At 42.2% G+C, this 14,908-nt stretch overlaps 1 protein-coding gene across 1 annotated transcript in view; it reads left to right on the top strand.

Annotated features, from left to right (window-relative positions):
• The first annotated feature begins 4,354 nt into the window (after positions 1–4,354).
• TMEM233 (transmembrane protein 233) overlaps positions 4,355–14,908 on the top strand; it is a 68,291-nt gene continuing 57,737 nt past the window's right edge. Inside the window, exon 1 of the mRNA XM_072600298.1 lies at positions 4,355–5,031. Coding sequence (XP_072456399.1) covers positions 4,864–5,031 — 168 coding nt within the window. The 5' untranslated portion in view covers positions 4,355–4,863. The remainder of the gene's footprint in view (positions 5,032–14,908) is intronic.

Below are 14,908 nucleotides of genomic sequence, written 5' to 3'. Positions count from 1 at the left end.
TATTCAAAAGTGGAAGATTCCCAGAATGACAAAAAGTAGAGAGCTTAGGTTCTAGACCATTAGAGGAAGTGACCACATCAATGAGCTCACCAATCCATCAAAATATCAAAGTGCTCCCCTCAAAGGGCTACCTTGAGCATTGAATGAGATCATGTGTGTAAAATAACTCACAAACCTTCACATCCTAGAAGATCAATATTAGCTATGATTAGTAAGAAATGGGTCAGAATACCAAACTACTGTTTGAGGCTGTAATAGTATGATAGAAAGAGTTCTGGACTTGGAATAAGGAAAGAGTTAAATTCAAATTCCAGCCCTGACACTTGTGTGACCTGGGAAAAGCTATTTTTTCTCTCTAAACCAGAGTTTCTTCATTTTAAACATGGAGAGAAGATTCCTTGCACTCCTATCTGCTAGAGTCTTGGCATGGAGAGCACTCTAAATCCTCAAGAACAACTAAGTGTGAATGGTTTGTATCCTGGCTATCTGAAGGTGACTCTACTGAGAAATCAGAAGTAAAGAAGGCATGTTTTGGAGTTGATTTCTTTCTAAAGAGTCAGGGAGGTGAGGGATAAAGTGTCAATCTAACTTTCAAATGCTTTTAAATGCTAACAAGCACAGACCTAGAACTAGAAGAGACCTCAGAGGCAATCTAATCCAATCTACTCATTTTATAAATAAGGAAACTGAGGCCCAGAGGGATTAGGTGTCTTTATAGGATCATAGATCTATAATATAGAGCTGGAAGAGACCTCAGTTCATGCTACTATTGATCCGAACCTCAGAAGTCTCAGAGTCTAAACCCTCCATTGTATAAATGAAGAGACCCAAGTAGATTAAGGGACATACCCAAGGTCACACACCTGCAGAAGCAAGCAAGAATCAACATCAGAAGCAAGATTTGAACCCACTGTACCACATGGCCTGCATGTGTTCCATTTCCATATTCACAGACTGTGAAATTTATTTAATCTAATCATAATCATCTTTCCCTTTGCCTTATAATTTCTAACCTTCTTCCTATACCTCCCTATGACTTCCAATCCCTCTACACTGTTTACACTGACTATTACCCTTGCACTGGTTACTGTCCTCCCTTTGCTAATTAAATCTCTTGATGAATCGTTTCCACTCTACAGTGGGATGCTTTGCCCTTTTGTCCAATTGCAAATAGTGCCAAACCTCAACTTTGCATTATTCCGACCATGCACCTCCTTTGCTTCTATTTACATGTTGCTGAATAAGGCTGAAGAAAGTCATGGTTTCATGCTGAGTCTACTACATATTGATGTTACATGATCTCAGCTGGGCCCTCACTGCTGTAAGGCAATCCTTTCACATGTCTCTGATTAATTGGATAGCCCACTCACCACAGAATCTTTTCTCAACCTTGTCATCTCTCCTCAGATCTTACATGGTTTTCCTCCTTCACCCTCTCAGCTGAGGATCTCACCTCAAACTCCATCTTCTCATCTCTTCCTTATTTCAAATCGTCCAAACAATGCCACCATCTCCTTCTTCACCCCTGACTCACATGAAGAGGTAGTCTTTCTCCAAGGCAAACCTCTTGACATGAAAAATAATATTCCATCCAATGCTTAGCATAAGGCCTAGCACACAGTAGGCATTTAATGTGTTTATTGATTTACTGATCTTGTCTTCTCCAATGGATCACTTGCTCTATCATCCCGACTCTTTCACTAATCTTTACTACCTATTGATCCCCCTTGTTGCTACACCCTTTAAAAAAATCATCACTTGATCCATCCATTCCCCAAAGCTATCATTATATAACTCTCTTCATCTTCTTAGCTAAACTCTTTGATAAAACCATCTACATTCAATCCCTCCATTTGTTCTCTCAACTTGTCCTCCTCTAAACTCTCTGCAGTCTGGTTTCTGACCTTATCATTCAACTGAAACTACTCTCTCCAAAGATACCAATGATCTCTTAATAGACATATCTTAAGGTCTTTTCTCAGTCATTCTGATCCCTCTGCTACCTTTGATTCTGTTGATCACTCTCTCCTGGAAACTCCACCATCTTTAGGCTTTCATGACACTGCTCTGGCTTGCTTCTCCTCCTACCTCTCTGACTGCTTCTTTTTAGTCTCCTTAGCTGGAACTTCACACAGGTTACACCCACCAACCACAGTTATTCTGCAGGGCCTGTCCTGGACTCTCTTCTTTCTATATACTATCTAGCTTGATGGCCTCATCATCAATCATGAGTTCAGTTATCAGCTCTATGTAGATAATCCCAAATCTAAATATACAAACTGAATTTTCCTCCTAAGCTCCAGCCTCACATTTTCAACTGCCTTTTGGGAATCTCCAACTGGATGTCCCATAGACATCTCAAACTCAATATGTCCAAAAAAGAACTCATAAAAACCCTCCTCTTCCCAATGTTTCTATTATTGTCAAGGAAACCATCATTCTTTAAGTGATCCAGGCTCACAACCAAGGTTTCATCCTTAAATTTTCATTCATAATCACCCCACATATTCAATCTAGTATTTAGTTTCTACCTTCACAGTATCTTCCATATACATCCCCTTCTCTCCACTCAGCTGACCTTCACCCTGGTGCAGGTTCTAATCACCTTATACCTAGACTATTGCAATGACCTACAGGTTGGTCTTTCTGCCTCAAGCTACCCCCACCCACTCCATTCCATCCTCTGCTCTTAAAGCATGGATCTAACCAGTCATCTCTAACAGACTCTGCTCAATAAACTCCGGGGACTCATTGCCTCAGGATCAAATATAAGACCCTCTGACATTTAAAGTACTTAATAACATTGCTCTTTTCTGCCTTTCTAATTTCACACCTTACTCTTCTCTACAAGCTCTATAATTCAATGACACTGGTGACTTCTTCACACATGGCACTCTATCTCCCAGGCCCACAATTTGTACTATCTGCCTCCTATGTCTGGAATTCTCTCCCTCCTTACCACCTACTTCCAGACTCAAATGTAGCTCAAATTCCACCTTCTGCAGGAAGCCTTTCTCAGTCCTCCCTGCCCTCCCATCTCCCACATCAGGGTCTTTCCTCTGAAATTTATGCATATATCTTGTAGGTGTACAGTTGTTTGTATATTGCTTCTCTCATTAAAATACTAGCTCCTGGAGGGGAGGGACTTTTTAATTTTAATTTTTATTTTTGTGTCTTTCTTTGCATCCCTAGTTCTTAGCATATAGTAAGAATTTAACAAATATGTGTTGATTGATAATGTCACAGATAGGTTTGAGTTAGGAGTGCATTTTAGGGTTAGAATCAGAGGGTTTCCTGGTCAGGACATATTGCTTAGCAGCTAGTATGGTACTTGAATATAGACTGGAGTCAGCTGAGCCAATCAACCTGAACATGAAGAGAGCCCAGGTAGTATCTGCTAAGTCTTTCTCACCATTTTTCTGTGACCTGAGGAATTTGACAAACATGACTTAAGTGCCTAATATGTGCAAAGCCCTGGGTCTTGGTACTACATTAGCTGTGATGATGGGATCATGTTACCTACACAAAGAATGTAGAGGGTCAAGCACCAAGATAACAAATCCTTTCCAGGGAACTGACTGTCCAATTTCTCACACTTTACCCTTTCCTACTTCAATATTTCAATGAACCAGTAATCTCATTACTGGTTTCAAATTTCTTCTGTACTACATATTATCTGTGGCTTTAGGTAAGTCACTTAGTCACCAACCTCACCCTTAGTTTCCTCCTGCACAAAGAAAGGGGGACCAGATGGCATCAAAAATCCCCTTCAGCTCTGAGGTGACAAGATTCTGTCAAGACATGTTTCTCTGTCTCTGCATCTATTTCTCTTTATCTCTATCTCTTGCTCTGACTTCAGTATTGTCTGTCTGTCCCAATGTATCTGTTCTCTCCCTTTCTTTCTGCATGCTTTTCTTTGTGTGTTATCTGTCTTTAACTCCTCTATGTCTCAATATCTGTCATAGTGTCTGTCTGTCTCTCTCTCTCTGTCTCTCTCTGTCTCTCTGTCTCTCTCCTCCTCCTCCTCCTCCTCCTCCTCCTCCTCCTCCTCCTCCTCCTCCTCCTCCTCCTCCTCCTCCTCCTCTCCCTTCTTTCTCCCTCTCTGTCTCTGTCTCTCCCTGTCCCGGTGAGTTTTTCTCTCTCTTCCTCAGTCTGTCTCTTTGTCTCTGTGTCTATCTCTATATCTCTCTCTCTTCCATCTCTTTCCTAATCTTTCTCTTTTCCCCCTCTCCTTTTCTCCCTCTCTTCTCTCCCTCCCTCCCAAACTCTGTCTCAGAGTTTCTATTTCTCCCTGTATGTCTGTTTCTGTCTCTGTCTCCTCTTTCTCTTTATGCCTCTCTCGCTCTCTCTCCCCGTCTTTCTCAATGTTAGTATCTCCCTTCTGTCTCTATATCTGTTTCTTTCTCTGGATCTTTCTCTCCTCCCTTCTTCCCTCCCTGTTTCCATCTCTGTCTCAGAGTTTCTCCTTCTTTTACCCTTCCTGTCTCTGTATCCCACTTGCTATGTTCTCTGTTTCCCAATCTCGCAGGGTCAGAGAATCCGTTTCTCCCTCCCCTCTCCCTACTCCTGCCCCCGCCCCGCCCCCACCTCCACCCCCAGCGGCGGCGCCTTTGGCTCTGGTTCGCTAAGGAGCCCCAGCAGCAGCCCCAGAGACTGAAGGCAGGAGCAGCAGCAGCAGGAGCGGCGGTAGCGGAGCAGCAGCAGCGGGCGGAGGAGGGATGAGAGGTGAGGTCACGTCTCCCCTGAGCCCAGAGCTGGCTTTTCAGAGCTGCTTCTGGAGCCCCCGGCCAGAGTCCGCAGCCTCTGCAGTCCTCCTGTCCTGCCCCCGCCTCCTCGGCCTCTCCCACGTCTCAGCACCGCCCCATGTCGGACTCCAAGAGGTCTTTGGACGGCAATCCCGAGACCCACATCGAGGATGATGCCCCCGAGGAGGAGGTCCCGATGCCCCCCAACTACCTGCTGCTCACCATCTTCTCCTGCTTCTGCCCCGCGTACCCCATCAACATAGTGGCCTTCGTCTTCTCCATCATGGTGAGTCCGCGCCGTCTGGCAACGCACGTCTAGGGGCCAGCGCCCCCCCGGGAGGGTGGATCTGTGTTGGCCGCCACCAAGCTTCCTGTCCCTGTATGCCATGCCCGCCCCGGTCAGCCGGCAACCCTGCCAACGTGAGGTTGGACGGACTACCGAGGGTTGGTGCCTCTTTATTGACCAGAGCAGCTGGCCGCGAGGCGATGGGGGCGCAGCGGGGTGAGGCTCTGCCCAGCCTTGTCCCGGGACAACCCCGCAGTCTTTTTGGCCAGAGAGCCTCCAGCCTCGCTCAGCCTCCCGACGTCCTGCCCTGGGAGAGCCACGATCCCCAATCCCACTCGCCTGCTGACCAGTCCCTATCCCTGGCAGGTAGAGCTCCTCGACCTTTACCCCAGCCTGGTGACACATGGTTCTTCCTGCTGAGAGCTGCCCCAAACCTTTTTAAATATATACATAGCATTTCCATAGAGATCTACAAAGAGCTTTCTGCACAAAGACCCTGTTAAGGACAGTGTTAGATAAGTAGAGTTCCTCCTTATGTTACAGAAACCGAGACTCAAAAAAACTAAGTAATTTGCCCAGAGTCACCTGGGAGTATCGTGCTGAATTGGACCCTGTCTTTTGATTCCAAGTGCAGTGCATTTTTTCCATCATATCGTCTGCCTTTCCCCACCTAAAAGTATATTATTAATTTTATTTCAGCTTTGGGCAAAGGGAAGTTTCTGTCTCTCTCACTAACGCAACTTTCACCCCAAATCTGAAGTGTCTATCCAAGTCCCCAGCTGCAGCAGCAGCGGCAAACGGAACCCTCTCCTAATGTCGACTTGGCCACTTTAAAAAGGCGAGGGGGAAAAAAGCCAGATTTGTCAGGCTCTTCTGTGAATTTACAGGGAAGCCCCCTGTTTAATCACAACCCTTGTCGGGACTGTCTGGCAGATTGGGAAGTCAGCCAGTCCCCACCCTTGCCAGTGCTACCGGAAATCTTTTGTGCATGTTACAGCTTAGAAAGAAGGCTAAGAAGCTACTTTTGGTCTCTGTGAGTAGAAGACATTCCCACTTCTGGGAGGACGCAGTGAACACCATAGCATATAGTCAGAGATGAGAACCAAAGAGCAACCTGGCAGGGTTCTCTTCCTAACTCTGGGGTGTACAATTACAACCCCAGGGTATTTCTCAGAATCTCAGAATTGGAAAAGACCTTAGGGGCCATGTACTACAACCCATGCCTGGACAAAAATCCTCTCTACAATGTGCCTGGCAAACAGTCATCCATCTTTGGAAAATCTGTGGGCTGCTGCCTTACTGAGTCCTTTTTACCTTTTACCCTCTCTACCACCAGGCACAGGTGTTACCTTCTCCAAACCATCTTCCACACAGCTATTGGATTCCTAAAACAGACATCTCAACGTAGGCTCATAGAGTTAGAGATTGAAGGGACCTTAGAAGCAATCAAGTCCATTTCTGTCAGTGTACAGATGAGGAAACTGAGACCCAGCAAGGTTAAGTGACATGACCAGGGTCACACAGTTAGTAAATATCTGAGGCAGGATTTGAACTCAGGTCTTCCTGACTCCAAACACAGCATTCTAACCATTTTGCCACCTAGCCATGGCAACGCTCGCTTATTCAACAATCTTCATTGATTTTCTGATCTCTAAGATATGAAACAAAATGCTAAGCTTTCCACAATATGGTTCACACCTACTTTTCCAGTCTGTCGTTACTGCTGCTGCTCCCTTTCATGTACTCTCTGTCCTAGACAAAATGCCCTGCTAATTGTTCCTCTTACAGAAAATTCTGTTTCCCACCAATTACGTCCCACAGGTCTGAAATACACTCCCTCCCCATCTATATTTCCTGGAATCCCTAACAGAGTCCCTTCTGTCTCTAAAAAACCAATTCCAGTACCAGACACTAAACATCCCCTTTTCTGATTGCCTCCAGTTGTCAGTACCTTTTGAATATTCTGTGTACCACGTTCACTTATCTCCCTTTAGTAAAACATAAGCTCTGCAAGGGCAGGCATACACTCTGTTGTTGTCTTTGTATGATCAGTACCAAGTTCAGTGCCCAGTACATTTTAAGTGCTTAATAAATGTGTTTTGAATTCATTGCTTGCATTAGATGACCTGTAGGTTCCCTTCCAGCTATAAATGTATGATCTTTTGCCTCTGAAGAATTTGCCTCTCTTTTGGACATTTAAAGAGTGTACTACCAGGCTAGAGGAGTGTAAAAGGAACAAAAAGAGAGAACACAGTAAATACGAGTTGGTCATGAAATTTTTTTATACGTTCTCTCTTCTTTTATCTTAAGATATTATAATACGGGACAGCTAGGTGGTATAGTAGACTCATCTTCCTGAGTTCAAATCCAGCCTCAGAGTTGGACAGGACTGAACAACAGTCATTATAAGCACCCAGGAGAGTCAATCCATATTCATTGATAATCTATTCATTTGGTATTTGTACAGAGCTGGGCTCAACTTGATCTCTGATTAGGTGCATAGGGTTTGAATTCTTCATACAGAGTTCTAAATGTCACTTTAACCATATTTCCTGAAGAAGGTTTAAAATATTTAAAAGAACAAACTCTGCAGATATTATTTTTTGTAATATCTGAAAGATCATGGAAAATGGGAGAGGTGCCACAAGACTGGAGAAAGGCAAATGTCCCCATTTCCATAAAAGGGAAAAGAACAGTTTGCAAGTCAGTGAGTTTGACTTCAGTTCCTGGGGAAATTCTAGAATGAGTCCTTCAAGACATGTTTGGCACACCTGCAGAGAGGGAGGTGGTGATTACAAAGTCAACGTGGCTTTATCAAGAATAAGTCATGCCTGCAGTCGTGGGGAGGGAGGGGGGTAGTGGGGGGCAGGTGTGGGGGGGATAAAATCTCAATTGTATGGCAGTGATTGTTAAACATTAAAAAATAATTTAAAAAAAAAAAAAAAAAAAAAAGAATGTCATGCCAGACTAACTTCATTTCTTTTTCTTTTACCACAATACTAAACTATGAGGAGAATGCTGTTGACTCTAGTTTACCTAGAATTTTAGCAAAGCTTTAATAAGCTATCTCATACTATTTTAACATGGTAGATGCTGGCCATATTACCTTAGAGTCAAATCTGCCACACCTTACCCCTTCAGAGTTATCTGGTAAGTGTAAGGCTTGGAGATTCTTTCTTTTCTCTATCATCCACTCAAGCCACCATTGGCTATGTTCCTGCAATTCTTAGGGGATCATATTCATATGTTCAAATCTGGCCCATGCTAGTTGTGTGACCCTGGGCAAGTCACTTCACCCTGTTTGCCTCAATTTCCTCATCTGTAAAATGAGCTGGAGAAGGAAATTCCAAACCACTCTAGTATCTTTGCCAAGAAAACCCCAAACGGGGTCACAAAGAGTCACAAATAACTTCGTAACAAATATCTCATCTGATCCTCACAACAACTCTGCTTCTTTTTATATATGTCTTTGTTTCTATCTGTCTTCTCTCTGTTTCTATCTCTCTGCCTCTATCTCTATTTCACTGTCTCTGATTCTCTCTGTGTCTCTGTTTTGACTCTCCAATTCTGTCTCTACTTTTAAATCTATTTCTATATTTCGTCTCTATCTTTATCTCTTTACATCTCTGCCTCTGTCACTTCGTATCTCTTTTTTGTTTCTGTCTCTGTTTCTCGGTCTTTCTCTATCTCTGTCTCTTCCTCCTCCCCATCTTTTATTCTGTATCTCAGACGTCCATCCAATTTTCCAGTCTCCCTTCCTACAAGGCTTCCCCTCCTTACCATCAATGTGCCATGACATTGCTATAGAAAAGAGGACATATTATATTTGGAGAAAGAAAGACCTCGTATGAAATGCTACCTCCAGTATTTACTAGCGATGTGATCTTTGGCAATTCACTTCCCCTTTATGAATCTCAGTCAGTTTCCTCACACAAAATGAGGATAATAATGACTATAGTCCCCACCTCACAAGGTTGTCAAGAGGCTCCAATGAGGTAATGCATGAAGGCACTTTGCAAACTTTAGATGGCCAACAAGATATCAGCTCTTAGTGTTATTCCCCAAGAAAGACAAGCTCCCAACCCACAACACCCCATTAACATCTCTCCTTCCCTCCTCTGCCTCTACTCTAATAACAATTCCCATTTATACAGCACTTTAAACTTTTTAAAGTATTCTCCTTGGAACAACCCTAGAAGGGAGATGGTGTTACTTGTCTTTGTGGACAAGATGGAGAATCACTCTACCTCTTACCTCAGTTTCCTCCTCTGAAAAATAGGGATGATGAACCTCATACTATCCACTGTCAGCGTCATTATGAGGAAAAGTGTTTTTCCACTCTTAAATGCTATAAAAAATTTAAACTATTCTTCTATTATTGCTATTATCATTATTATCATATCTTATGTTTTTCAATGGAGTTCAGATAGAAATAATCCTTGGTCAAGTCACTATATTGCTATTATTTGACAACATAGAATATATAGGATATTATTTTATATAGAATATTAAAATATAGCTAAAATAACTTTTAGTTTAATAAAGTGTGATGATGATGATGATGATGATGATGATGATGATGATGATGATGATGATGATGAAGTTAGCTGGACTGGGAATTCAATTAAATTGGATTGGGTTGGGTTAGCTTGGATTGGATTGGACAGTTTTGGAGTGAATTGGGTTGGGTTGGGTTAGAATAGATTGGATTGGATTGGATTGGATGCAGTTGGAATGAAATGAACTGGGTTGGATTGGTTTCACTTCATTTGGGTTGGGTTGGATTATAAGGATGATACCATGAAAGGAAGTCTTCAGTGAAAATGCCCAGAAATTTGTCCTTGGACCATTGCTGTTCAATATTTTTTATCATTTACTTGGATAAAGGAATAGGGGGTGTGCTTCTCAAATGTGTAGCTGACCCAGTGCTTAGAGAGTCAGCTGAAGCACTGAATATGAATAAGAATCAAAAATGATCATAACCAATTGAAATAGCAGGCTGAAACAAATAAAAATGAAATTAATGGGAATAAATGTCAAACCTGCTTTTGTTTTTAAATATCAGTCTCACAAGGATAAGCTGAAACTAGTTGCAGGTAGCACATAATGTGTGTGAAGAAGATCTGGGGGGTTTTAGTGAACTGCAAGCTCAATTAGTCTATTAGTGTGACATGGTGGTCCAGTAAGCTAATACAAACTTGGGCTGCATAAGAGGTATATATTAGAAAACAATGGAATGGATAGTCTGTCCACAAGCATTGTGTTCAGTTCTGGACACTGCATTTTAAGGACATTTAGAAACAATAATACATCCAAAGGAGGGCAACCAAGATAGTGAGAGGTCTAGACACCACACCATAAGAATATCAACTGAGAAAACTGGAGACTTCTGGATTAGAAAGGAAAAGAAAGGAAAGAAAAGGTCAAAAAAACTATTGTCGACTGTTTTAAAGGGTGTCACATGTTATAATCAGCTCAACTAGGAGCCATGGATGGGAGTTGTAAAAAGGCTATACATATATATATATATATATATATATATATATATATATATATATATATATATATATATATATATATATATATACATATATACATATATACATATATATATACACACACACATACATATATACACACATACACATATATGTACACATATATATGTATATATATTAAAATCTATATATAAATATTTCTATCTAGATCCTCTACATCAGGAAAAACTACTTAAGAATCAGAGTTGTACAGAAATTGAATGGGCTACTGTGAAGTTCCTCCTTGGGTAGAGGGTCTTGACCAGCAAGACTCCATGCCATTCTCAAGATGCAATGAATGAGGCGGGAGGCAGGGTGCAAGGCAACTCCGTTTATTCATTAGCAAGCAGGGATATTTATACTCATCTAAGCACACTTCTTTATTCACTATACCTCATGCTCTTACACAGCAATCCACTCATTATAAAGGTCAAATATATCTTTCCGATCTCATTGCAGCAATTACCTCGTGGACAGTGTGTGGTCAGCTCCTTCCCCAAAAACCCGGGAGGTTCCTTGCTCGGGATGGTCCTGTCCCAGTGCCACTAGTTCCATGCACCTTGGGTGTGGTCCTGTAATGGTGGCAAGGAGTTCCTAGCCCCTTACAATTCCCCCTTTTTGTTTTTGGTGAAGTGAGCTTTCCACATAGCATGTTGCACCTTGGTCAATGCTGTACTCATCGCTTTAAAAAAATCTTAGTAAAAAGGGTGAAGTTAGCATAATAATAAATAAAACTCGTGAAGCAGAAAAAAAATATGTGCAAAATAGACTTTCCCCATGTCGGTATACTTAATGACTTCAAATAGTATAAATTTGCGTGGCTGTCTTATCAGGTTCAAGATCTTGTTGAGCAGCTGCATCAATGTCATTTGCCAAGGGCTACAGCTCATCTATTGTCAATGTCATATTTGAGCTAAGGGATCCATTTAAATGATTTCTGATTTATTTCCAATCCCGTTGTGTAGAATTATATTCTTTCTTAGTAACACATATCGTGGACCACCTAAAATCACATTGTAAACTCATTCGAAACTGTATCACATCAACTTCCTCTCCTTTGCCCTTGGGATCTCCTCCTCTTGCCTCTGTGTCTTCTGCTGTGAATCCTCAGCTGCTGCATTGTCGCTGTTACTGATTCTAACATTCCTCTCTGGGACCCAGATTTCTTCCCCATCTGAAAAAAACACAAACATAGCCTGGACCTTTCATTAGTACCTCTACCACTCCTTTCCACTGTCCCTCATGATTTTTCCATGTGACCTTCATGTGCTTTTGAGGATGTATGCCTGTATGCAAAGGTCTTTTTGAGACCTCATCCTTTGTATTTACTAGAAATTTCATAGCTGGAGTCAGGCCCTTATCATCCATTTTCAAAAAATTAATAGTATATAATGCTTGATGTAATATAGACATTACAGATTGACCCATTACTCTGCCTTTTTGTTTTTGAAGAACAGTTTTTAACATCCTATTGGCCCGTTCCACAATTGCTTGCCCCTGGAGATTGTAAGGGATGCTTGTTGAATGTTTGATGGAAAATTCTTGTGTGAACTTTTGAAAAGCCTTTGATGTGGGGAGGAGCCAAGATGGCAGAGTAGAAAGATACACATATCTTGGCTCCGAACCCACAGGCCATAAAATATCTGTAAAGAAGAACTCCCAACAAATTCTGGAGCAGCAGAAGCCACAGAACAATGGAGTGGAGGAGATTTCTGTTCCAGAGAGCCCTGAAAAACCAACACAAAAGGTCAGTCATGCCCCGGACCCAGAGCAGAGCCCAGCCCTGTCTCGGCTGCATGGCCCTGAGAGGAGCAGATCCCAGCAGTCTTCAGGGACAGGATCTCCAGTGGCCACGTGGGTCCCTCCACCCACAGGTGCCAAAGGTTGGTGAGAGGGTCTCTTTAGAAGGGAGTGGGGTGTCCCCCATAACTCAGGCCCCCTCGGGAGGCAGTAGCGGAGGCAGCAGCAGACCGGGGCTCCCAAAGCAGGCAGGAGCTCGGATCCATTGTTGAAGATCTCCACATAAACCCCTGGAGGGAACTGAGCCCTGTGAGGCAACCCTGCCCCCACCTGAGCACCTGAACTTAATCTCACACTGAATAGCAGCCCTGCCCCCACCCAAAGCCCTGGGGCTGGGGAGCAGCATTTGAATCTCAGATCCCAAGCCCTGGCTGGGTGGATCTGGAGGCCAGGTGGGTGTGAAGAGAAAGCTCAGAAGTCAAGTCACTGGCTGGGAAAATGCCCAGAAAAGGGGAAAAAAATAAGACCATAGAAGGTTACTTTCTTGGTGAACAGATATCTCCTCCCTTCCTTTCTGATGAGGAAGAACAATGCTTACCATCAGGGAAAGACATAGAAGTCAAGGCTTCTGTATCCCAAACATCCAAAATTCAGTGGGCTCAGGCCATGGAAGAGCTGAAAAAGGATTTTGAAAATCAAGTTAGAGAGGTGGAGGAAAAACTGGGAAGAGAAATGAGAGAGATGCAAGAAAAGCATGAAAAGCAGGTCAACACCTTGCTAAAGGAGACCCAAAAAAAATGCTGAAGAAAATAACACCTTGAAAAATAGGCTAACTCAACTGGCAAAAGAGGTTCAAAAAGTCAATGAGGAGAAGAATGCTTTCAAAAGCAGAATTAGCCAAATGGAAAAGGAAGTTCAAAAGCTCACTGAAGAAAATAGCTCTTTCAAAATTAGAATGGAACAGATGGAGGCTAATGACTTTATGAGAAACCAAGAAATCACAAAACAAAACCAAAAGAATGAAAAAATGGAAGATAATGTGAAATATCCCATTGGGAAAACAACTGACCTGGAAAATAGATTCAGGAGAGACAATTTAAAAGTTATGGGACTACCTGAAAGCCATGATCAAAAAAAGAGACTAAACATCATCTTTCATGAAATTATCAAGGAAAACTGCCCTGAGATTCTAGAACCAGAGGGCAAAATAAATATTGAAAGAATCCACTGATCACCACCTGAAAGAGATCCAAAAAGAGAAACTCCTAGGAACATTGTGTCCAAATTCCAGAGTTCCCTGGTCAAGGAGAAAATATTGCAAGCAGCTAGAAAGAAACAATTCAAGTATTGTGGAAATACAATCAGGATAACACAAGATCTAGCAGCTTCTACATTAAGGGATTGAAGGGCGTGGAATATGATATTCCAGAAATCAAAGGAACTAGGACTAAAACCAAGAAAAGCCTTTGATGTATAAGCAGGACCATTATCAGTCTTAAGGAGAGATGAAACGCCATGGTGGGCAAAGCAGGACAATAAATGACTTATAACATCCTTGTGGGATTCTCCTGATCACGCTGTAGCCATCAGGAATCCAGAAAAGGTATCTATGGCAACATGAATGTATTTCTGATGTCCAAAGGAATAATGAGTGACATCCATTTACCAAAGGACATTGGGACCCATACTTACGGGATTCTGAAAGGCAGTATTGTGGGGTTGTGGTTGAAAAGGAATGCACTGGGTGCAGGACTTAATATTAGGAGCTTCAGCTTTGGAGACATTGTATAAATACCGTAGGGACCGAGCAGAGATATGGAATTTGTTATGTGCATGTTGTGCCTGTATAGCTGGAAAGGTAAGAATAGAATCAGCAATGGTATTGCCTTGTGTCAAAGGACCAGGCAAATTAGTGTGTGTCCTAATATGGGTAATATAAGCAGCACTGTTGGATGGTGTCTTGCAACTCTATGAGTAATTGAGAATATCATCATATCATGGAGGAATAAATGCTTCCTCAGTATACATTATTAGGGCTGAAACATATTTGCTATCGGTAATAACATTAATGGTTCCTCAATTCTCATAGCTTGAATGACAGCAAATAACTCATTTTTTTGTGTGGATGTAAATGAGGTATTATAAACGTTGATGATATTCAATTGAGGGGCATATATTGAAGCCCTTCCTGCCTTTGTTGCATCTGTAAAGACATTACAACCCTGAACTGGTGCTTTCTTGATTGTATTTCCCCAGGACCAGGGCCACTCAGTCTAGCTTTCAGCAAACATGACTGGTGAGCCATATGGAAAGTTCATATTAACTAAAACCTGCCAATCCACATCTGTTTGTACGCACTTTTGGAGTTGTTGGGTTGAATAAGAAGTAAATGCCAGGGAAGGTTCTTTACCCTGAAGTGTGAGAACCCTTTCTTTAGCTTTCCATATTGCCTGTGCCACTAAATTAGAGTAAATATTAAGGGTTCTGCGTTTAGGTGTTGACAAATGTACCCACTCAAGAATTTGCTGATTTTGATGAATTACAGTGGTGGGTATATATGGCGTGTGAAGGACAGAAATTTGCATATCCTGTTCAAGGTT

Source organism: Notamacropus eugenii, chromosome 4, assembly GCF_028372415.1.
Source record: "Notamacropus eugenii isolate mMacEug1 chromosome 4, mMacEug1.pri_v2, whole genome shotgun sequence".
Classification (NCBI taxonomy): Eukaryota; Metazoa; Chordata; class Mammalia; order Diprotodontia; family Macropodidae; genus Notamacropus; species Notamacropus eugenii.
The sequence above is the reverse complement of the archived record's forward strand: the minus strand, read 5'-3'. Positions and strand labels throughout refer to the sequence as shown.